The sequence below is a fragment of the Giraffa tippelskirchi genome, chromosome 4 (assembly GCF_054371585.1).
Source record: "Giraffa tippelskirchi isolate mGirTip1 chromosome 4, T2T-mGirTip1v1.2.pri, whole genome shotgun sequence".
Lineage (NCBI taxonomy): Eukaryota > Metazoa > Chordata > Mammalia > Artiodactyla > Giraffidae > Giraffa > Giraffa tippelskirchi.
In genome coordinates, this window is record NC_137278.1 from 108,797,081 (window position 1) to 108,821,418 (window position 24,338).

General features: G+C 41.3%; 1 protein-coding gene across 3 annotated transcripts in view; it reads left to right on the forward strand.

The window, feature by feature from the left end:
- Positions 1 to 6,492: 6,492 nt before the first annotated feature.
- Positions 6,493 to 24,338, forward strand: part of ZDHHC17 (zDHHC palmitoyltransferase 17) — a 130,265-nt gene continuing 112,419 nt past the window's right edge. For all 3 annotated transcript variants that reach the window (XM_081483921.1, XM_081483920.1, XM_081483919.1), the window contains exon 1: positions 6,493 to 6,721. In XM_081483921.1, coding sequence (XP_081340047.1) covers positions 6,629 to 6,721 — 93 coding nt within the window. In that variant the 5' untranslated portion in view covers positions 6,493 to 6,628. The remainder of the gene's footprint in view (positions 6,722 to 24,338) is intronic.

Genomic DNA, 24,338 nt, shown 5'->3' on the forward strand with positions numbered 1-24,338 from the left:
ATTTTGTCTCCTGCACTGGCAGGTGAATTCTTTACCAACTGTACTACCAGGGAAGCCCCATTGTAAAGCAACTATACTCCAATTGAAAAAAAAAAAATTTAAAAAGACAGTGAATACACAAAAAACTAACCAACCTACCAACCAAACAAACACATATGCGTGGATTGGCTTTCTTTTCTTCTATTTACGATTTAATCCACACTTACACTCCTGTCCCCTAGGATTACTCCCAAAGTAAACTAACTGCATCTAAATCTTTGTCTCAGACTCTACCCTTTTGAGGGAACCCAAGAAAGACATCTGATCTCAAGAGTAGACCTAGAAAGCAGGCACCCATTAAAGGATTCTGGACCTGACTCCTTCACCAGTCAGACACCCGCACTTTTGGTGAAAAGTGTGGGTGGTGATAACCCTTGGCCTGAATCAGCATCACTAAGACTTTCACTGGTAGAGGACTGTGATGAATTACATGTAGAAAGTCAAGCATTTGTTTATGAACTAAGGGTGGCCCTTGAACAGTTTGAAGACAATAGCAGTTATAAGACCTGTAGATTGACTTATTTTTGTTAAGGACTCATGAAGACTTTCTTCCCAGGTGGCACAGTGGTAAAGAATCTGCCTGCCAGTGCAAGAGACTCAAGAGTCATGGGTTTGATCCCTGGGTTGGAAAGATCCCCTGGAGAAGGAAATGGCAACCAGCTCCAGTATTCTTGCCTGGGAAAGTCCATGGACAGAGGAGCCTAGCGGGCTATATGAGCACGCATGCATGACAGGGCATGAAGACTTAAAGGAAGGATAGACTCATGTTACCAACACTTAACTCCAGGCAGGCTATGAAAATCAGAAAGCCTCCAAGGCAGTACTTAAAGGGATACTTATTTTTTGTATCCACAAAGCAAACTGTGCTGATAATCAGATCCAGGGCTGAGTTGGAAGGTCACAGAGCTACACAGAAGACTGAATATACTGTCTTGATAAGTCTTCTATGCTAAAGGCAGGGCCCTAGAAGGGGAAAAAGTAGAATTCTGAGACTTCCAACAGTAGCATTTAGGCGAACAAGCCTGAGAAATTGTCAAAATGTCTTGTGAAATCTGTGTTGGTAAAAGTAGCTTCCTCTGCTTTGCTTAAGAATAGCCTCCCTTTTCTGGAGACCCTCCAATAAACTTGTATGAAGCAACAGACACAGAAAAAAAGACCTGTAAGACCTGGTTAATATTTATTTACCTGAAGGAATGGAGGAGTGAATCCTGAAAGTGCCAGACCAGGGAAGGCAAAGAAGGACAGCAGAGAATTCACTGACATTGAAAACCATCTGGAATTTCATGACATGGCAGGATACATGAGCTAACTCTAATATATTGCTAGGATGGCTCCTTAGACCTTGGATAGGGTGAAGATCTATAGAAAATGAAGGATAGACTCTAGAAGTGCCTTGACAGCCTTGAGGGAGGTGTCCAAAGGCTCAGAGAGGTTAGAGTGTAAGAAAAAAAATTATAATATTAAACCTGAGAACTCACCATCTGACTGTGTTCTTTGTAAGAGCCCAGTGGATGCATCCATCTCCAAGGCAGTAAGAAAGTTAGTGGTGAGGGTACCATTGACATCTCCAAGAAGCTCAGTAGTAGTTATCCATTATAGGTGACAGTGAAGAGATGCTGCTATGGGACTGTGTTCCTTAACATTATCTGGATTAATAGGAATCCAAAACAGTGGAAGCCAGATGGTAGCACTTAACTGATGGAAAGAAAGTGGACATAATTGTGATAATGGGCTGCAAGGCCAGAATGACAACCAGAATATATTCACCCACAGAGCTCCGTAATAATGACTAATAGACCAGAGTGAGTCTCAAAGCAAACGAGCATCCACTAGGGTGTTACTTGATCTGTATGTATAATCACAAAAAAAGTCAACAGCTGGTTAACATTTCCTACTGTAGGGGATCTTCCCAGCCCAGGAATGGAACTTGTGTCTCCTGCATTGGCAGGCAGGTTCTCTACTGCTGAGCTGCCAAGGAAGCCCATATACTTACTGAGAATTATTTTAATTTTATTTTAACTTAGGATAAACTAGATGACTTCTCAAAGTCCTTTAAAGGTTTAAGTTATTAGTCAAGAACTAGAATCATCATTTATCACAATCAGGGTTTTTTTTTTTTTTCCAACCTAGGATCCATGAACTATGCTGAGAAAGTCCTGAACTCTCTAATATTTATGCAAAATTGTGTGTATGTATGTTTGGAAATCTGTAGTTCCCACTGTCTTCTCATAATGGACTAATCTAACGGCAAGTATCCCAAAAGTTGAATTTGAGATCAATCTCAGGGGATGAAATTAGGAAAAAAGTCTTGCAATGAATGAGGTAACCAATCATAGAAAGAACCCAAACTTACCAATGAGGGGTGGAGGTGTCAGGGAACTCTCAGTTTCAGAAATTTGAGACCAGTCTCTAGAACAGTGGCTCCCAATCTTTTTGGCATCAGGGTCCAGATTCATGGTAGACAATTTTTCCTCCAACTGGGGTAGGGGGGATGATTCAAGCACATTACATTTTTTGTGCACTTTACTTCTGTTGTTATTACATCAGCTCCACCTCAGATCATCAGGCATTAGATTAGAGATTGGGGACCCCTGCTCTCGAGTACCTGATTATATTAGCAGATCAAAAACTGAGTGAGAATGGAGGAAAACTTTCAGCTGTGGGGGATTTTTGAAATGTCCAGATGGTCAGTTAAAACTGCACTACAAATCCAACTGTTCTCTTTATATCATGTAAGATAAATCAAAATAAAAAAAGACGTTAATTTAAAAAAAAACAAAACAAAACTGCACTACAGATTTTCTCCCTTAATACCTGTTAAAAAAAAAAAGGTCTAGAAAATTCACTAATTGAGCAATCAAAAAATGAAAGTGGCATATCCTAAAGTTAAAAAAAGAGAGAGAAATAAAAAATAGACAGGGACACAAAGGAGCATAATATTCTAAAACAAAGCAGAGAAGAATGAATGCATTTACTTCTTAACTGTGCCCTTTTATTCACCTACCTAACTCAAGCTATACTGATAAAGATAGCAAATATCTGAGATTCACACTAATTGGAAGAGAAACCAACCTAGTTTGGTTGCGTGTTTCATCTTGTCACTGTACATTACTAGAAATAGCTCCAAGAAAGTGGTGAGGTAGAGAAAGTGAAACATGGAGCTGAGGTTTACAATGAAAGTGAAAGTTCCAGGGCTTTCACTAAGATGGGGAGACAATCTGAAGTCTCAGGGCATTTCCTTATGGGAAAGAGATAGGAGATATGAGCTAGAATAAACTTTCAGCAAAGTGAACGTAACCCGGGTTTTCTCACGCAGGCTGTATCTCGCCTCAACAGGGCTTTTGTCTCCACCACCATTTCCTTAAGGAAAGGCAAAGTAAACAGAAGAAACACTCTGTCCTCAAACAGAAACTAAGAGTAGAAATGAAACTGGACTCAGATATGTAGGAAAGAAAGTAAGGATGACAGAAACAGGATTCCAACCCAGGTGGTCTGACTAGCCTGGGAAATCTGGATAGAAGAATGTTTCCTAAATAATATAAATCAGTGAACCAACTTTAGTTCAATCTCCAACTCTCAGTTAGATTCTTAGGTATAAATAAGTCAATGAGAGAGGAGCCCCTGGTTGCTGACCTAATACCTTGCAAGCGTGCATGCATGTGTGCTAAGTTGCTTCAGTTGTGTCTGACTCTTTGGTGACCCTATGGACTGGAGCCTGCTGAGCTCCTCTGTCCTCTTGTCCTGGATTCTCCAGGCAAGAATACTGGAGTGGGTTACCATGCCCTCCTCCAAAGGATCTTTGCTATCCAGGGATCGAACCCGCATCTCCTGCGGCTCCTGCATTACAGGCGGATTCTTTACAGCTGAGCCACCCTGGAAGCCTGATCTGATACCTTAGGGGACATAAACTAGTCAGGATATATCCCTGCAGTGATGGACCAGGAGCTTGGGGAAAAGGTCAGGGGCAGCACTGCCAGGGAGCATTATAAAAGCAGCCCGGTCACAGTCTAGGCCTCTAAGTTACCACACATCCAGACTGTCCTTATGAAAGTCCTCATATGTGTGTGTTTGTGTTAGTTGTTCAGTTGTGTCTGACTTTTTGGGACCCCATGGACTGTAGCTCACCAGGCTCCTCTGTCCATGGAATTCCCCAGGCAAGAATACTGGAGTGGGTTGTCATTTCCTCCTCCAGGGGATCTTCTAGATCCAGGGATTGAACTCACATCTCCTGTGTTGCAGGCAGATTCTTTACCGAATGAGCCACCAGGGAAGCCCTCTTATAAGTTTACTCTTTTAATATCCTCCTGAGCAGGAAACCTGGCAGGGGTCCAGCATAGTGAATCAGAACACCATTAGCACTGAGGTAAACTGGGACCTGGGACTCTCTATCAGACTAATGCATTTGTACCTGGACAAGTCTCCTGGAGCAGCAGAATACAGAGAAACTATAAGGGACTAAAATTAACTACATGTGCAGCTAGGGCAATTGTCAAAAATAAGACAAACAGGCCATAAACCAACTGCCGTTTTGGTGATGTGGGGAGCAGAGTATTTCGTATAATCCCTACACACAGTACCACCAAGGGGGTGAGCAGGCCACCTAAATCCCCCAACCCCCAGCCCATCCCACCCATCAGCCCAACACTCAATCCATTTAAGGAACCAGCCTGACTTCCCAGGAAAGCAAGCAAGGGCACTTGTTACTTGAATTCACTTCCTCCTGCTGTGGGTCCCAATAAAGCTTTGCCTGAAGCCTGGCCTTTTATCAATTTCTATTGATTAAAGGGTCCAAGGACTCTGGTCAGTAACCACACCTCATTCCCAAGTTAAACACATGTCAAATTCCACATACTTCCTTTAGTTCTCTAATTCGATCTTATCTATACCATGGGACAAGATGAAAACTGAATTGTTGTAGCGAAAATTATTTCTGTCCATGTTAAAATGTGTCTGAAAGCAGTTTGGAGCACCAAAAGCAGAACCCTAATTCTGTTTAATTCTGCATAATGGGTGTAGGAGTCAAAACCAAAATTCTTGGTTTGGGCCAGGACCAAAAGAATGAAAATCAGCTCAGACCAAAATGAGAAAAAGCAACTGTGCTGGGAGAACAGACGCTGATAAAACCAGCCACAAAGTTAACAGAAATGCTATTTTTTTCCCCCAGCCATGCAGCGTCTGTAAAATGCCATATTCACCCTGCTCTGAGCAGTACTTCTCTCTTGCCAATGATACCCAGCACACTTTGCTTTTTTCCTTTATTACTAGGCTACCCAATTACTGAACCGCCCTCTCCCACTGACAGCATCCAATCCCCGGTTACCCCTCTTTTCCAAATCCCGCCTCAGAAACAGCGTCCAATCCAGAACCGATCCCCGCTCACCCAGACCCTACAGACCTCCTCTGGCGGGAACCTAAACCTTACAGAAGATGCTTTCTCCTACCTTTCTGAGCGGTATCCAAGCTTCCTCTGGAGTGTCCTCCCTCCTGATTACAAATAAATCTGATACTGTCGGATTGCAGGCTTCTTCCTGATTTGGCTTTAACACGAGACAGGTTAGTATCAGGGTCCCTACGAAATAATGCTTCTTGCTAAATCGTTCTCTGAGCAGTTTAGATTTTCGATTTTTAATAGCTAATAAATAAATAAATACTTTCTATAACAGTGCCATCAGCACATTTCTAAAACCCAATCCCCGCTACCCGCCATGGAGCCCTAATATCCGTTTTAAAATGTCTTTAATCATTTTCTCTGGTTCGCATTTCGGCGAATTCAGTTTAAATAACTTCAGTTCTGAATTCCTGGATTACATTAAAATGTAGCAGATGGGGGCGTGCGGGTTTTGAGGGCGTTCATTTTAAACTGGTTATTCTTAATTCAAGACCAGTGAGGGCAGTTTGGGTCATTTTAAAAAGGCTTCTTCATGAAGAAATCCCAAGCTTTATCCGTGTTTTCCAGGGTGTCCCCCCGGAGGCATACACTGCGGGACGATCTTTTTGAGGGCGGAGGAAGGGGTGCGTCTTTCTTCTTCCAGGAGCGATGCACATCTGGATTCATGCCTGAGCGTCCCAAAGCTAGCACCTGGAGCGGGGTGATGGCTCCACCCCAGGTCGCTGAGGACGGGTCCCGGGGGTCTCGGATCGGGACAGTGGGATTTGCTGGCGTGGGCTGTCCCCACTGCCAGGGATCCCGAGTCCCAGCTGCGCGGCCCCGGAGCCCTGCCCCTGTGGCTGCGCCGCCGCAAGGCTTCCCACGCGAAGGACCGGGTCACTGGCTCGCGGGGTGGCCGAATCCCCGAGGCAGCCGGAGGCGCACAGCGGCCCGAGGCCAGGGCTCGCCCCCGCGCGGCGACGCCCACGCCCGCAGCCTCAGGCCCGCCGGCCCCGGCGCAGTGCAGCAGAGCGCGCTCCCGCCACGCGCGCACGCGCGCAGGGACCCGCGCGCCCCGAGGGGGAGGGGGCGAAGGGGGCGGCGCGGGGGGAGGGGAGGAGGAGGCGGCGACCGCGTCGCCTCTGGCGGGGCTCGCGCTCGCCCTCGCGCTCGCCCTCCGCCTCGCCCGCGCCCCGCGAGGGTGAAACGCTTTCTCCCGGCATGCAGCGGGAGGAGGGATTTAACACCAAGATGGCGGACGGCCCGGATGAGTACGAGAGCGAAGCGGGCTGCGTGCCCCTTCTCCATCCAGAGGTGAGGAGCGGCTCCGAGCGCAGGCCTCGCCCCGCGGTGCCCCCGGCCCTCCGCCCCCGGACTCGCGGGAGGGCGGCTGCCTGCGTGTGCGGGGGAGTGGAACGTGCCGAAGTTGGGGAGGGCGGGCCGGCAGATCCAGGCCCGAGCGGGCTGGGAGCGGATAACGGGGGAGGAGAGAGCGGGGCGGGCCCGGCCGGGGCGGGCTCTGGGACGCCGTCCCTGGCTGTGCCTGGAGGACGGTCGGCTGCTCGCCGGTACGGTGGACACGGGGGCCTGGTACTGCTTGGAACCGCACCGTGGGCTCCTAGTCCTGCTCAAGCCTCCCCGCGGGGGTGGGGGGAGAAGGAAGCGCGTCTGGTCTTGATTTCTTCACTTTCCCTTCACAAGAGTGAACGACCGTATCTGTTCTCCCCGTTTGGCTCTCTGGAGGTGTGTAGGGTACCAACACAGTTTTTTGGCCAAAGTGATGCCCTTCCTGTTATGCCATAGGCAGCACCTCCGGGCACCTTGTGTCCGATGTCCGTATTTTAAAATAGCGTTTATCCTTAAGCTTTTAAAAAGAGAGGTCAAAACTTTTGGGAATAGACCCACTCTCACGGTAGCTTGTCAAAGTATCTTGTTTTTTCGGGGGGCAGGAGCCAGAAGAGGACAGTGCAACACGTTTTCCCATCACATGAGTATCTTCCCTGTAAGTAAACACTGCTCCGCTCCAGGATCAGGAGTATTCTGTACGTGTTCACTTCTTAGTTTATAGCTGAGATAGTGCTCATTCAGGCCTGGAAGCGATTCTTGATGCATTCCGGTTTTAAATGGTACACAGTGATGTGCAGAGGGCAGCAGCAAAGCTTCCTGAAAAACTCGTATAGTTTTTATGAGCTTAAGGGATGAAGACAGTCTCTGTGTTGTAGTAGGGTGAACAAACATGGAAGTCTCTACCAGGTTATCATGCATTAGAATGATTCTGTTTATTTCTGCAGTTGAGATTATACCATGTTTATTGTTTGTTGTTTAGGGGTTAATAACTGTTTTGCAACCCCTTGTACTGTGGACCGCCAGGCTCCTCTGACCATGGGATTCTCCAGGCAAGAATACTGGAGTGGGTTGCCATTCCCTTCTCAAGGGGATCTTCCCCACCCAGAGATCGGACCCACCTCTCCTGCATTGGCAGGTGGATTCTTTACCACTGAGCCAGGAGGGAAGCCCATAGCATGCTTGTATTACTTAGTAAAATATAAATACAAGCACTTACCCATGTTATATACTAATACTTGTCACCTTCTCATTTGTCACTTTGAGTTATCAAACACAGTGGGACAGTTCCTTAGGCGTACTCTCAGTGAAAAGGCTACTCTGCATTTCTAACAGACAGAGCTGTACAATAAAACTAAACGTTCTTTTTTGACCAAATGGTAAAAAAAAAAATTCTCAGAATTGGCATAGGAGACATCTCTTAGTTCATGCTTCAGGCCCTAAAACTATATCAAGAAATAGATGAAGTTTTCAGAAGATGCACTGAAAATGTTGCTAAGGAATATTTCTAATCACCTATTCCTGTGAATTAGACAAGGCTGTGGTCCATGTGATCAGATTGGTGATGACACCATCCTTATGGCAGAAAGTGAAGAGGAACTAAAAAGCCTCTTGATGAAAGTGAAAGAGGAGAGTGACAGAGTTGGCTTAAAGCTCAACATTCAGAAACCTGAGATCATGGCATCTGGTACCATCACTTCATGGGAAATAGATGGGGAAACAGTGTCAGACTTTATTTTTTTGGGCTCCAAAATCACTGCAGATGGTGATTGCAGCCATGAAATTAAAAGACATTTACTCCTTGGAAGGAAAGTTATGACCAACCTAGGTAGCATGTTAAAAAGCAGAGACATTACTTTGCCAACAAAGGTTCGCCTAGTCAAGGCTGTGGTTTTTCCAGTGGTCATGTACGGATGTGAGAGTTGGACTATAAAGCTGAGCACCGAAGAATTGATGCTTTTGAACTGTGGTGTTGGAGAAGACTCTTGAGAGTCCCTTGGACTGTAAGGAGATCCAACCAGTCCATCCTAAAGGAGATCAGCCCTGGGTGTTCATTGGAAAGACTGATTTTGAAGCTGAAACTCCAATACTTTGGCCACCTCATGCGAAGAGTTGGCTCATTGGCAAAGACCCTGATGCCGAGAAGGATTGGGGGGCAGGAGGAGAAGGGGACAACAGAGGGTGAGATGGCTGGGTGGCATCACTGACTCGATGGACATGAGTTTGGGTAAACTCCGGAAGTTGGTGATGGACAGGGAGGCCTGGCGTGCTGCGATTCATGGGATCGCAAAGAGTCGGACACAACTGAGCGACTGAACTGATTGATTCCTGTGAAAGTATTTTTAAATACATAGATATTGATTCTGTGTATTTTAACATAAGTCTTCTCTCTTCATAAACTTTTGCTTTGTGAGGCAGTTCATTGTTTGGTATTTTAGGAATAATTTCAACAGGCAACAAATCCAGAGGTTGCTTGGTGTAATGGAATGGCCTATAGGCTTGAAATTCAGAGACCAGGCTTCAGGTTACCATTTAATAGGCTCTTAACTAGAAAATCAACTTCCTCATCAGTGAAAGTGAACGTTGAAATACATGGTAGCTACCATTCCTTTTTACTTGACAAACATAGGGTTCACTTAGTTTAGATATTTTGAGTCTTAAGCTCATAACTGTTAATACCAGAGCTATGGTCTTTCGGCATTTTTCCTTTGGTTAGTTTTGCGTTCACAGCTGTTATGCGAAGAGCCGACACAATGGAAAAGACCCTGATGCTGGGAAAGATTGAAGGCAAAAGAACGGGGCGACAGAGGATGAGGTGGTTGAATGGTATCACCCACTCCGTGGACATGAGTCTGAGCAAACTCTGGGAGATAGTGAAGGACAGGGAAGTTTGGCATGCTGCTGTTCATGGGGTTATAAAGAGTCGAACATGACTTAGGGACTAAACAACAGACCTGGGAAAATTCTGTGTGTGTTCTTGGGCAAGCTACTTCTCTGAGTTTTAGCTTCATGATTTTTAGTAATGGGGTGAAGTAATAATTTCAATAAGCTATAATAAGGATTAAGTGAGATAATGTATCCTTTTTTGTTGTTAAAATAAGCAGTGTCTTCATTCTTCCTTGGAAAGAAACTGAGCAAACCTTTGTTTGCTTTGGTGAGCAAATAAAATAATAGTACTCTTAACTTGCTTTTGGAGAGAACATAGACTTTAGGCTAGACAAACTCGGGTTCCAGTTCTGGATTTGTAGTAATTGGCCAAGTGACCTGAGGCAGGTTCTTAACCTCTTAAAGCCTCAATTTGTTTATCAGAAAATGGAAATGCTGCCTAGTTCACTTGGCTTTAAGGGATCAGGTGAAACTTCGTTGAGCTTTAAGAACTGGCACATTGTAGGTGCTCAGCTAATGTTTCTCCTTTCTCCAACCAGAAGGAGAGTGGTGTTATACATTTATTTTGATTTTGATAAATGGTTTAGAAACTTGTTTGGATTTTAATTTAATGGAATAGGATCTTGCAGGAACAAGTTTATTTTACTTTTTATGTTCAAATTTAGCACTGTGTCACAAAAATTGTTTCTCACTATTTGTAGAACAGATCATTTGTGAGATAAAGACATTATCTATTCCTTAAATCTGTTAGTATGCAGGCTGCTCACTGTTAAAACCTTTCTTAAGGGATTATGTAACTAGATGAACAATGAACCCTCCTTTTTAGAAGTATTTGCTGTGAGAGAACCTTACTTTTTAGTTAATTAAATAATCCACTCACTTAGTAGGTCATTTAATTATTTGTTTATCTTGAGACTTCAGGATATTCGTGATAAAGTCAATGTGAAACAGTATAGGATACTGGTTAAGAGCCAAGACTAGTGACAAATGGAAAATCTAGATTCTGCCTCTTACTATCATCTGGTCAAATTACATTTTACGCTTTTGTGAAATTAGGTTAATAGTACCTACCTCTTAGAGTCCTTGTGAGTATTAAGTAGAATAACGTTTGTAAAGCAGTCATCACGATCTAGGCACATAGACTGCCAACCAAATCTAAAGGGCCCTGATGTATAGCGAGTACTGATGCTGTTGACTTTTGTTTTCTGATGAGATAGACTTTTATTTTAATGGAAAAAGTAGAGGCTATTTGGATAAACTGATTATCAGGGGATTAGGGTGTTAATCCCAGCTCTTCTGCTTTAGGCTAGTGGACATTTAAACTATACTTTGTTTCTTTGCTTTTAAGATAAAGAGGCTAGACTAGAGGCTGTCTTCAGGTTTCGTCAAACTTTAATGTTCTGATGTATGTTGTGATTTTTCAAGATTGATAGGCTTGATCACCTCTCTGCTAGATGCATAGCACTGTGCTAGGTTTTATGGGTGAAAATGGAATAAATAGCTTCTGCTGTCCAGAAGTTAATGACCTAGTTGGGAAGATAGCCGAAACCAACTAAGTGCTGAAAGGAGAAGTGTAGCCAGTTAGTAAGTTTGGATTCCCGTTATCTAGAATGATTAGAGGTAAAATTTAAGCGGAGAGATAGATACCATATGTTGGTCTCTAGATCCAGCTGACTTGCTGTCTGTCACCAGCCTCCCATTTCACTTGCTAGTACATCCTCAGTAAGCCATCTCTGCTCTTTCATAAAATGAGGCCATGATACTCCCTTCAGTCAGAGTATTATTATAAGGGCTCTCTGTTTCAGCAAGAGCTGACTTAGAGCTTTGAACTGGATTGCCTAGATTATGTAGAACTTTCATCTCTTGATTGCTTCCTTTTTTTTTTTTCTCAATTTCAAAACTTCTGTTACTGCCTTTTCTCTGGTGTGTCAGTTTTTTTAATGCTAACTATTTTTGCTTCACATTACATTTGTGTATATTCATGTCTCATTTTTTCTTTGTTTAGAGTATTAAACTGAAGTACTGAAAATTGCTTTTCTTTTTTAATAGGTTACTGGCACACTCTTTCTCTCCAGACAGGTCTTCTGTCAGTCTTTAGGATCTGATCCCTTTCTTTATTCAGCAAAAATCCAGCTATAGGCCATATACTTGTAATTTAGATTTAAAAATACTATACCTTAAGCATAGTAACCACTGAGTCAATATATATAAAATGAAAATGCAACTAATTGGTGACCTCATGGACTGTGGCAAAGCCAAAATTGAAACTTACTGATCTGTAGAACAAAAAAATTACATTTGATTGTGAGAAGTGCCTTCTTACTGTTTTGATCACTGTTTTTATTTAATTTGTGAGACTTATCCCAAATTTTTTTATTGAGAGTGGACTGTTCAGTAGGTAAATATAGGAGTGTATAGGTTGCAAGTGCTTCATCTCAAATCCTAGTTTTCCACTTACTACCCATGTGACTCTGGGCAAGTTCCAGAGTACTGTGTTCCAGTTTCCCAAACTAAAATGGGGATATAATAGCCCCTACATCATGAAGCTGTTGTGAAGATTAAATGAGAAAACATATATAAAGTTCTGTGTCTGGCACTTAGTAACACAATGCATGTTAGCTGTTAATGTTGTGATAAGTTAGTAATATCTCAGGCAAGAGTAGTATACATACATTATATATTGAGACAACTGACTAAGTAGCTAAGATAATGAAAATTGGTTGTCTGGGGTTTGAAGAGAGAGGATGGGCAGACAGCTTTTTATTAAAAATGTTTTTTTGCACTATTTAATTTTCTTAAGGGGAAATCCATTCTCTCGTAGCTCAGTTGGTAAAGAATCTGCCTGCAATACAGGGGTCCTGAGTTTGATCCCTGGGTTGGGAAGATCCCCTGGAGAAGGAAATGGCTACCCACTCCAGTATTCTTGCCTGGAGAATCCCATGGACAGAGGTGCCTGGCAGGCTACAGTCCATGGGCTTGCAAAGAGTTGGACATGACCTAGCAACTAAACCAACACCAAGGGCTTCCCAGGTGGCTCAATGGTAAAGAATCCGCCTGCCAAGCAGGAGACATGGGCTTCAATCCCTGGGTTGGGAAGATCCCCTGTAAAAGGAAATGGCAGCCCACTCCAGTATTCTTGCTGGGAAATCCCATGGACCCTAGGGCATGGTGGGCTACAGTCCATGGGGTCACAAAGAGCAGGACATGACTTAGTGGCCAAACAACAACAGTTTTCTAAAAGATGTGTGCTTTGATCTAGGAGTGTTTATTGAAAAGCTAAGTATGGTCTTCATGCTTTGATAGGCCACAGAATAAGTCATTATAAAATAACAAAAGATGAATTGGTGGCCTTTAGGTCCCTCTGGATAGATGAAGGTGCATGTGTGCATGTGCACTGGTGTGTGTGTATTTTGTTAAAATTTTTAAATGCTTTGTGGACCTCCTTTCCTCTAGAGAGTATCTTTAAGGGTGTCTTAGGGTCGGTTAGTCAGTGAAGGTGTCTTGATGTAGTATGCTTTTAACAGAACTCCCAACAGGCACGTAATCCTAAAAGATGTTATTTCAATATCAAGGTTATGTGAAATTCTCTTTCAAAGCATCATCTATTTCTAATATTGTTTTATGATTAGATTCTATTACAGATAGGTAATTTAAGAATAAAATATCAAATAGTTTAAACTGTGGAATTTAAAAAATTGATTCATGGCAGCATTGTATTTACAAAATATGCAGGTAAAATTCTCACCCAGTGCAATAATTATACATTTGTAGGATGATATCTTCTGTTAAATTCTCCTTAAAATAGAGCTGTAGGCAGCTAATTTGAAAGTAGAGTGAAACTTGAGCTTTCTGTGAGATATTACGAAAAACTTAATTTTATGAATTATAGAGGGTTAACAAAATATTTTTTGTTTTTGTCTCAGCTGTTGAAGATTTGCCAAATGAATTACTTTGACTTTCTAGGGTTAATACATATTAAATATGATAGAATCTTTCTTTGATAAATCAGAAGATTATAGTGTGTTAGGCTCATCTTTCTGATTATTGACAATTATTGTTGAGGAGATGGAAGCAGTAGGGCTAAGTAAAGCTGAAGAGTTTTTTTGTATATATGTCAGATAACTTATGTTTTTTTCCTCAGTTGTTTTATACTAAGAAGAATCAACTGAGAAATAATAACTAATGATTGAGAAGTTACTGTACCCTAGTTCAGTTCTTAGAATAACTTTCTAATTATGAACATCTATTAATTTATGAAAGATTTAATGAAGGATGAACAAAATTGGTGACCAGAACTATTCTCATTCTCGTTAAAATAAATGAATGGAGGAATGAATGATTGAATGAACAAACCGTTCTGTGACTAAAGAAGTTGCTTGTCGTGTTAGTTAGAATCCTTGGACTGCAAATGTCACCAGCCTTTTAAAAATCTACTTGGGAAAAAAGGGAATTTACTCGTTCACATAGCCCACACTTGGGATGCCAGGGGTGCAGCTGGGCTCAAGGATAACTGGAACCTGAGCCGAGAATGTCACCAAGACAATCTCTCTCGGCTCACCTCTGCCTTTCAGCTTCATTTTCTTCTTATGCAGAGTAGCTTGTGTATTCTCTACAGTAGGGACATGGATCCCAGCATTAGATCTAAAATCTCAACTAACCATTAGAGAGGAACTGCATGTCTTTCCTCATTCTACACTGGAAAATGGAATCAGGTTGTCCTGATTTAGTTTATGTGCCCACTCCTGTGACCATGGGAGAGAGCCTAAACTTGGCCAAGATTTCTTGCTTGGAATTGGAGGAGGAACAGTTTCCTTAAAGAAGGAATGCTCCAGGGAAACTGTTTCTGTGCTCTGTACTCTTAATGTGAAGAACTGTTTATTTGCTTTGTTCCAGTCTTCTAGTTTTTTACGTACTTTGGGACTCTAATTACGTTGCACTCCTTGTTAACAGTAAATGTTCTAGTTGAGTTACTGAATAGCATTCTGCATGAATAATCCAGACTACGTTGGGAAACTTTCTCTGTAAAGGCCAGATAGAAAGTATTTTCAAGTTTGTGGAGACTACACGTAGTCTCTGTAGCAGTGACTCAGCTCAGTGGTGCCTGTATGGAAGCAGTTGTAGGCAATATGGGAATGAATGAGTGTGCTGAGTTTCAATAAAACTTTATATATAAAATTAGGTGCTGGGCCAGATTTGAATTATAGGCTCTATTTGCCAGCCCCAATCTAGATAATATGTAAGAACTCCAAGAAATTTATGTTAAAATATATATTCCAGTGCATTAAATCCCATTCACTGCTGGTATGCAATAACTTCATCTCCCATCAGCTTGGGAGATGGTTTGGGTAAAATAAGAATGTGTATTAGAACCTTATGGAGGACTTTGTTAGAATACACATGCTTCCATATACACATTTCAAAGTTTCTAATTTAGTATTTGGGTTTGTGGTATGTATGTTCTGAAAAACTTTCAGAGGTGATACTATAAACAGTCCCATACTTTATCCTCCCCTCTCTGATACACACTTGATATGTGGGAAAAGTTTTATTACTTGTTTTTCTTTTTTTGCACAAGAAGGAAGAAGGATGCTAATTTGAGATTTAAGGTATAAGACATTGTATTGTGTGCTTTTCATGTTATTTCCTCAGTCTTCTGATAATCACAAATGTAATTGCTAGCAGTTATCAAATTATAAGTATGAGCTAGCCACTGTCCTAAGCAGTTTTGCATATATGTTCATTCATTTAATTCCCACACCTTTTTAAATACATCTTTTACAAAGAAGAGGATTGAGACATAGAGAGGGTAACTTGGTGGTAAGTAGCAGAACTGAATTTGAATTCAGGTTCAAGCTGCTTAAATCCAGTTGCCCCTTTAGTATTGTGTAGCAGCGTGTGATAGTGATGATACAGACTTGATTGAATAGCTGGCTGTGATGGCAAATGTCCTCGATATTATAAAAAATATTTTTAATAGATTAATTTTTAGAATAGTTTGAGATTTGCAGCAACATTGAGCAGAAAGTACAGAGAATTCCCATATACCAGGTGTCAACAACTTGCACTGGAGCTGGCATGTTTGTTACAGTCAGTGAACCTGCATTGACACATTATTATCATCCAAAATCTGTACTTTACTTCGGATTCTCCTTTGGGTTTTAATATGAGTTTTGACAAATGAATAATGACATGTATCTACTATTACAGTATCATACAGAAGAGTTCCATTACCCTAAAAATGCTCTGTGTTCTACCTGCTCATCCCTCCTTCTCTGCTAACTCTGGCAACCTCTGATCTTTTTGCTGTTTCCATAGTTATCTCTTTATCATAATGTCATGTACAGTTGATCCTTGAACACATGGGATCCAATTACACATGGATTTTTTTTCAGTATGAAATACTACAGTACCATGTGCATCTTGTGTGTGCATCACAACTTGGAATCAGGATTGTTGGGAGAAATATCAACCTCAGATATACAGATAATGCTACCCTAATGGGAAAAAAACAAAGAGGGATTAAAGAGCTTCTTGATGAAGGTGAAAGAGGAGAGTGAAAAAGCTGGCTTAAAATTCAGCATTCAGAGACTTAAGATCATGGCATCTGGTGCCGTCACTTCATGGCAAATAAATGGGGAAACAATGGAAACAGTGGTAGATATTATTTTCTTGGTCTCCAAAATCACTGCGAATGGTGACCACATCTATGATGTTAAGACGCTTGCTTCTTGGGAGAAAAACTATGACAAAACTAGACAGTGTATTAAAAAGCAGAGACATTACTTTGCCGACAAAGGTCTGTGTAGTCAAAGCTGTGGTTTTTCCAGTAGTCATGTACAGATATGAGAGTTGGACTATAGAGAAAGCTGAGCACCGAAGAATTGATGCTTTTGAACTGTGGTGTTGGAGAAGACTCTTGAGAGTCCCTTGGACAGCAAGGAGATCAAACCAGTCAATCCTAAAGGAAATCAACTCTGAATATTCATTGGAAGGACTGATGCTGAAACTGAAGCTCCAATACTTTGGCCCCCTGATCGAATAGCCAACCCATTGGAAAAGACCCTGATACTAGGAAAGATTGAGGGCAGGAGGAGAAGGGGGTAACAGAGAATTGAGATGGTTGGATGGCATCATCAACTCAGTGGACATGAGTTTGAGCAAAGTCTGGGAGATGGTGAAGCACAGGGCAGCCTGGTATGTTGCAGTCCATTGGGTGACAGAGTCAGACATGATTTAACGACTGAACAACGAACAACAGTGTGCATCTTACAGTCAACAGCATCTTTGATTCTGAGGAATCCTACCTCTAAGTAAAGTTTAGAATAGCAGTTGGCACAGAGTTAGCTGTTATTTGTTTTACAGTCTTCCCTTTCTTTCTGCTGTTCAAGATTATGAGAGAGAGAATTGTTCACCGTTGTTGAATCTGTTTCTACCTTGGAGATTTTATCTCCTTCACTGTAATTTTGTGAGTGAAAGTAAACTGAAGTTGCTCGGTCGTGTCCAACTCTTTACGACCCCATGGACCGTAGCCCACCAGGCTCCTTGGTCCATGGGATTTTTCCAGGCATGAATACTGGAGTGGGTTGCCATTTCCTTTTCCAGGGGATCTTCCGAACCCAGGGATTGAACCCAGCTCTCCCACATTGTAGGCAGACGCTTTACCGTCTGAGCTATCAGAGAAGCCCCATATCGGGGAAGCACTGTAATTATAAATATGCATTAATCTTCATTCATAATTCTCTAATTTTTATAATCATGAATAAAATGTAGACATTATTTTCTAAGGAAGTTTTGCTTTCGATTTAACACTTGATATAATACTTGTTTTTTCCTTACTTGTCTCCTTTTTCCTGAGGATAATTGAATGTTGTTGTTTAGTTGCTAAGTGGAGTCCAACTCTGCAACCCCATGGACTGTAGCCCATCTGGCTCCTTTGATATAGGATTTCCCAGGCAAGAATACTGAAGTGGGTTGCCATTTCTTTCTCCAGGGGATCTTCCTGACTCTGTACCCATGACTGTTACATCTCCTGCATCGGCAGATGGATTCTTTACCACTGCACTACCTGGAAAACCCTATTGGTATCATACAGTGTTATAAAATTTACGCTTTTTCTGAATACACTTTTGCCATAGTTTCATCTTAGCATATAATGATCTTTCCCGTTCTTTATAATGTCTAGATCTCCCTTATCCAGTCTGGTAGGCACCAATGGCTTGTGGCTATTTAAACTGATTGAAATGAGTAAAATAAAAATTTGAGCTTTTCAGTTATATTAGTCACATTTTCAGTGTTTTATTAGCCACGTGTGGCTAGTGACTACTGTTATAGATAGCACAGAAATATAGAATATATCAGTAATTGCAGAAAGTTCTATGGGACAACACTGCTCTGTATAGTTTTTGTTTTTGTTTTAATTTATATCTTTTAAAGCTATTTTTTTTTTTACCACATAGCTATTTTTGTTGAGGCATATTGTATTTATAAATTACACATTTTAAATGTTTTAAGTTAATGATTTTCTTTGAATTAAAAAATCTTTATATGGACATAATTATATATTCACATGTCATTGCAAGAAAAAATGCAGAGAGATCCAGTGTACCCTTTTATCCAGGTTTTTCAAATGGTGAAAGTGAAAGTGAAGTTGCTCAGTCATGTCCGACTCTTTGCGACCCCATGGACTGTAGCCTGCCAGGCTCCTCCGTCCATGGGATTCTCCAGACAAGAATACTGGAGTGGGTTGCCATTTCCTTCTCCAGGGGATCTTCCCAACCCAGGGATCGAACCTGGGTCTCCCGCGTTGGAGGCAGATGCTTTAACCTCTGAGCCAATGGTAACACCTTGCAAAATTATAATACCGCATCCAAGAGATTGATATTGAATCAGTGAAGTTACAGGATATTTTTATCACCACAAAGATCTTTCATGTTGCCTTTGTATACCCATACCAATCTATTCTCCCATTACTATAATTTTGTAATTTTAAGAATGTTTTTTAAATGAAATCATGTGTGTATCCTTGTGAGACTGGCTTTTTTGATTTAGCATAACAGTTTGGAGATTCATCCAGGTTTTAGCATATATCAGTAGTTCATTCCTTCTTATTACTGGGTACTATGTGGATATACATCCGCATTGTTTCCAGTTTGGGGTTATTATAAGTAAAGCTGCTTTAACTGTTTGTGTTAAGGTCCTGTGTAAACATAAGTTTTTCATTCCTCTAGGATAAATGCCTAAGAGTACTGTTACTGGGCCATGTGATAGTTGTAGTCTGTTTTTCTGGAATGGCTGTGTTTTACATTCCAGCCAACTCAGTGGTGTATGAGTAATCGGATCTCTCTGCCTCCTTTCCAGCATTTGATGTTGTCACTTTTTAATTTTAGCCCATTTTAATAGCTATGTGATGGTAAGTCATTCTGTTATTGATTTACATTTCCCTAACAGCTAATGATGCTGACTTTGTTTTCATGTGCTTATTTGCCATCTATATCTTCCTGGGTTAAATGTTTCTTTGTGTCTGTGTTAGTTTGCTAGAGCCGCCATGACAAAATATCACATATGAGATGTCTTAAATTATGGGAATTTATTTTCTCATTTATTTAGTTGTGGAAGCAAGGAATCCAAGAACAAGGTTGGCAGGTGTGGTTTCTTCTGAGGTGTCACTCCGCTTAGCAGATGGCAGCCCTCTTGCTGTGTCCTCAGCCTGTCTGCTTCTGTGTGTATGCGTATCTCTGGTGTCGGCGTGTCCAGATTTTCCCCCTGGAGTAGGAAATGACGACCCATTTCAGTATCCTCCTTTGAGAATCCCATGGGCAGAGGAGCCTGGCGTGTCCATGGGATCATGGACAGAGGAGCCTATAGTCCATGGTGTAGCAAAGAGCTGAATACGACTGAGCAACTGACTAAGGACGCCAGTCACTGGATTAGGGCCCACTTTGATGACGTCATTTTAACTTGACCAGTTAGGGCTTCAGCAGGTGGATTTGGGGGGACACAGTTCAGCCCGTATCGGTGTCTTTTTCCAGTTTTCAAAAAAATTGTTTTACTGTTGAGTTTTGAGAAGTTTGTTTTTTTGTTTTTAATATACTAGGCACTAGTCTTTTGTTATGGTTTGCAAATATTTTCTCTCAGCCTGTAGCCTGTTTGTGAAACTTTGATTAAACTTGAAAGTAGAAGTCACTCAGTCGTGTCCGACTCTTTGCGACCCCATGGACTGTAGCCCACCAGGGATTCTCCAGACAAGAACACTGGAGTGGGGTGCCAGTCTCTTCTTCAGGGGATCTTCCTGACCCAGGGATCGAAGCCGGGTCTCCTGCATTGCAGGCACATCCTTTACCATCTGAACCTCCAGGGTAGCTTGTCTATTCATTCTCATAACTGGGTCTTTCTCAGAGCATATATATATATATATTTAAATTTTGATTAATTTCAGTTTATAAATTTTTCTTTTTATGGATTGTACTTTTGATGTCAAGTTTAAGATCTCTTTGCCTAGCAGTAGATCCAAGAGTTTTTTTTTCTTGTTTAAACAGTTTATGGTTTTAGTTGTAACATTTATGTTTAAGTTCAGGATCAACTTTGAGTTATTTTTTGTATGAAATGTGAAAATTAGGTTGAACACCCCCCCCCAAATGTCCAGCTGCTGTAGCACCATTTATTGAAAAGCTTATCATCCCTCCATTGAATTGTTTTTATATTATTGTCAGAAATCAGGAGAGCATATTTGTATGTTTTCATTTCTGGGTTCTGGATTCTATATCATTGATCTATGTATCAGTCTCTCACCCAGTACTGTTCAGTTCAGTTCAGTCGCTCAGTCATGTCCGACTCTCTGCGACCCCATGAATTGCAGCACGCCAGGCCTCTCTGTCCATCACCAACTCCCGGAGTCTACCCAAACCCATGTTCATCGAGTCGGTGATGCCATCCAACCATCTCATCCTCTGTCGTCCCCTTCTCCTCCCGCCCCCAATCCTACCCAGCATTAGGGTCTTTTCCAATGAGTCAACCCTTCGCATGAGGTGGCCAAAGTATTGGAGCTTCAGCTTCAACATCAGACCTTCCAATGAACACCCAGGATTGATCTCTTTTAGGATGGATTGATTGGATCTCCTTGCAGTCCAAGAAACTCTCAAGAGTCTTCTCCAACACCACAGTTCAAAACCATCAATTCTGCGGCGCTCAGCTTTCTTCACCGTCCAACTTTCACATCCATACATGACCACTGGAAAAACCATAGTCTTGACTAGACGGACTTTTGTTGGCAAATTAATGTCTCTGCTTTTAAACATGCTATCTAGGTTGGCCATAACCTTCCTTCCAAGGAGTAAGCGTCTTTTAATTTCATGGCTGCAGTCACCATCAGCAGTGATTCTGGAGCCCAAAAAAGTAAAGTCTGACACTGTTTCCACTGTTTCCCCATCTATTTCCCATGGAGTGATGGGACCAGATGCCATGATCTTAGTTTTTTGAACGTTGAGCTTTAAGCCAACTTTTTCACTTTCCTCCTTCACCTTCATCAAGAGGCTCTTTAGTTCTTCTTCACTTTCTGCCATAAGGGTGGTGTCATCCGCATATCTGAGGTTATTGATATTTCTCCCGGCAATCTTGATTCCAGCTTGTGTTTCTTCCAGCCCAGCGTTTCTCATGATGTACTCTGCATATAAGTTAAATAAGTAGTACTACACAGTCTTAATTGTTGGAGCTATGTACTAGGTCTTAAATTGAATAGACTGCTTCTTTGTACAATTCCTGTTTTTTATTTTTGAAATTATTTTAGCTACCTTTTCATATAAATTTTGTGTATGTGCTCAGTTTTGTCCGACTTACTGCGACCCCATAGACTGTAGCCCGCCAGGCTCCTCTATCTATGGGATTTTCCTGGCAAGAATACCAGAGTGGGTTGCCATTCCCTCCTCCAGGGTATCTTCCCAACTCAGAACCTGCATCTCCTGAGTCTCCACTTTATCACTGAAGCACCTGGGAAGCCCTGCCTACAAGTTTTATTAATAGAATAGTGTTATCTATACATACAGAACATCTTGCTGGGATTTTGATAGGACTTTCCTTAAATTTATCTATCCGTGTGGGGGAAATTGACATCTTAACCGTTTTTAGTCTTCCAGTCCGTAAATATGGTATGTCTGCCTATTTATTTAGATGTTCTTTGATTTCTTTCATCAGTGTTCTGTGTTTTTTGGTATAGAAGTCCTGCATATGTTTGCTTATGATAATGTCTATCCTCTCATGCCCACTTAAGGCATGTCTCCAGCAGTTCTCTATTCATATTTCTACCTAATCAGTTTTTGATTCTACCAGATCATTTCTACTAGCAGTCATTTCTCCCATCCTAAAAAAATCTGAAAACCCAAACTGTGTTTTCCTTTGATTCCACTTCTTTTCTGCCTACTGCCCTACTTCTTTGCTCTTCCTTGTAGCAAAACTCAAAAGGTTTGCCTGTACTTGCTGTTCTCATTTCTTTCCTCATCTTTTCCTTAATCAGTTGTAGTCTGGTATGTGCCCCTACCTTGTCAAAATAACAGGAAATCTATATTGCTACATCCAGTGGTTGACTTGGTGACTTTTCAGCAGGATCGACATTCTAGATAAATTTTTTTCAGTTTGCTTCAGGGAAATGCAGATGAAAAAAGATACAATTTAGTACCCATCAGATTCCTCCAGTATTCTTGCCTGGAAAATCCCATGGACGGAGGAGCCTAGTAGGCTGCAGTCCAAGCGGTCGCTAGGAGTCGGGCACAACTGAGCGACTTCACTTTTACTTTTCGCTTTCATGCATTGGAGAAGGAAATGGCAACCCACTCCAGTGTTCTTGCCTGGAGAATCCCAGGGACGGGGGAGCCTGGTGGGCTGCTGTCTATGGGGTTGCACAGAGTTGGACACGACTGAAGCGACTTAGCAGCAGCAGTAGCAGCAGCAGCAGCAGATTCCTGTAAAATTAACCTGGTCAGTGTAAGTATAGTATAGTCATATGGTAATTCTATTCTTAATTTTTTGAGAAATCTCCGTACTATTTTCCATAAGTTACTGTTCCAGTTTACAGTCCCACCAACAGTGTACAAGGGTTCCATTTTTCACATCCTCTCTGACATTTGTTATATCTTGTCTTTTTAATAGTGGTCATTCTAAGAGGAAATGTAAAGGGAAGAGTATAAAATGTATGAATACTATGATTACAGACTACATAAAGATATAAATATTTGGGCAAATAAAGATTACATAGCACTTTATTGAAGGAAATTTACAACATTGGTTACATTAAAAGCTAACACATTTTAAAAACACATGAAAGTGAAAGAAACTCAGTTGTGTCCGACTCTTTGCGATACCATGGACTATATAGTCTATGGAATTCTCAAGGCCAGAGTACTGGAGTGGGTACCCTTTTTCCCTTCTCCAGCAGGTCTTCCCAACCCAGGGATCGAACCCAGGTCTCCCACATTGCAGGCGATTCTTTACCAGCTGAGCCAACAAGGGAAGCCCAAGAATACTGGAGTGGGTAGCATATCCCTTCTCCAGCAGATCTTCCTGACCCAGGAATTGAACCAGGGTCTCCTGCATTGTAGGCAGATTCTTTACCAGCTGAGCTATGAGGAAAGCCCTAAAACAAAACGAAATAAAACAAAACACATACTTGTCAAGGTCATCAAGAAGAAGTAAAGTTTGAGAAATTGTCATACCCAAGAACAGTCTAGGGAGCCATGACAACTTTAATGTGACACTCTAGATGGAATCCTGGAACAGAAAAAGGACATTACCTAAAAGTCAAGGCAATCTTGAATAAAGTATAGACCGCAGTTAACAGTAATGTTGATTGAATTAGAACAGTTGTACCATAGTAATGTTAGATGTTAATAATAGTGGAAACTGGGTGTGTGGAATAAATATGGGGACTCTTCATTGGTTTTGTAAATCTTAAACTATCCTAAATAAAAATCCTAAAAATAAAATTGTTTTTTTAAGAGAGAGAGAAAAATACGCATATAGGCATTTGTTTATCAAATGTCTGTGGAAGGAAAAAAAGTATGCCAGATTTATGTATATTGTTATATACATGCGTATACATATAGATTAATGCTAGAAGGAATTGAAGTGAAAAATCAGCTTTTTATAGAAGGTGATAAATATTTTCTTAGTGTAAAATTTGTTGGAAGCAAGCAAAGTGAATTTGAGACAGTGGTGGTTCTGCAGCATAAAGAGAACTTATGCCTCAAGTTGGTCTGTTTTTTAAAAGTAAAAGTCATGTACTCTTAACTGGGGATCAGGGACCACAGTGGACCACATACTATGTAAGAGGCCTCTAACTGAAAAAAATTGATGTGAAATCTTTCCATTGTGCTACCAAATCATTTCTGTCCAGTATTCCCTTAAAGAGGGTGCATCAAATAGATTAGTGAGAAATTCTGTCTTGAGTGGCACTGTTAATTAGATATATTTAAAAAGAAAGTTATTTTATAATTTTATGGTGGCTATTACTTTTCTTTATCCTTCATTGTTCACCTGGTTGTATGTTTTATGCTTGTGCAGTCCTTTCGTTATTTATTCTTTAAAAAAAAATCCTTATGATATTCCTAGAATTTTGTTCATCACTACCTAGGTTTTAAGATGATCTCACATTTGGCTCATCAGTTTTGGTTAGGACTTTAAAATAAGTCAGTTATACATAGAGATGTTCTTCCCT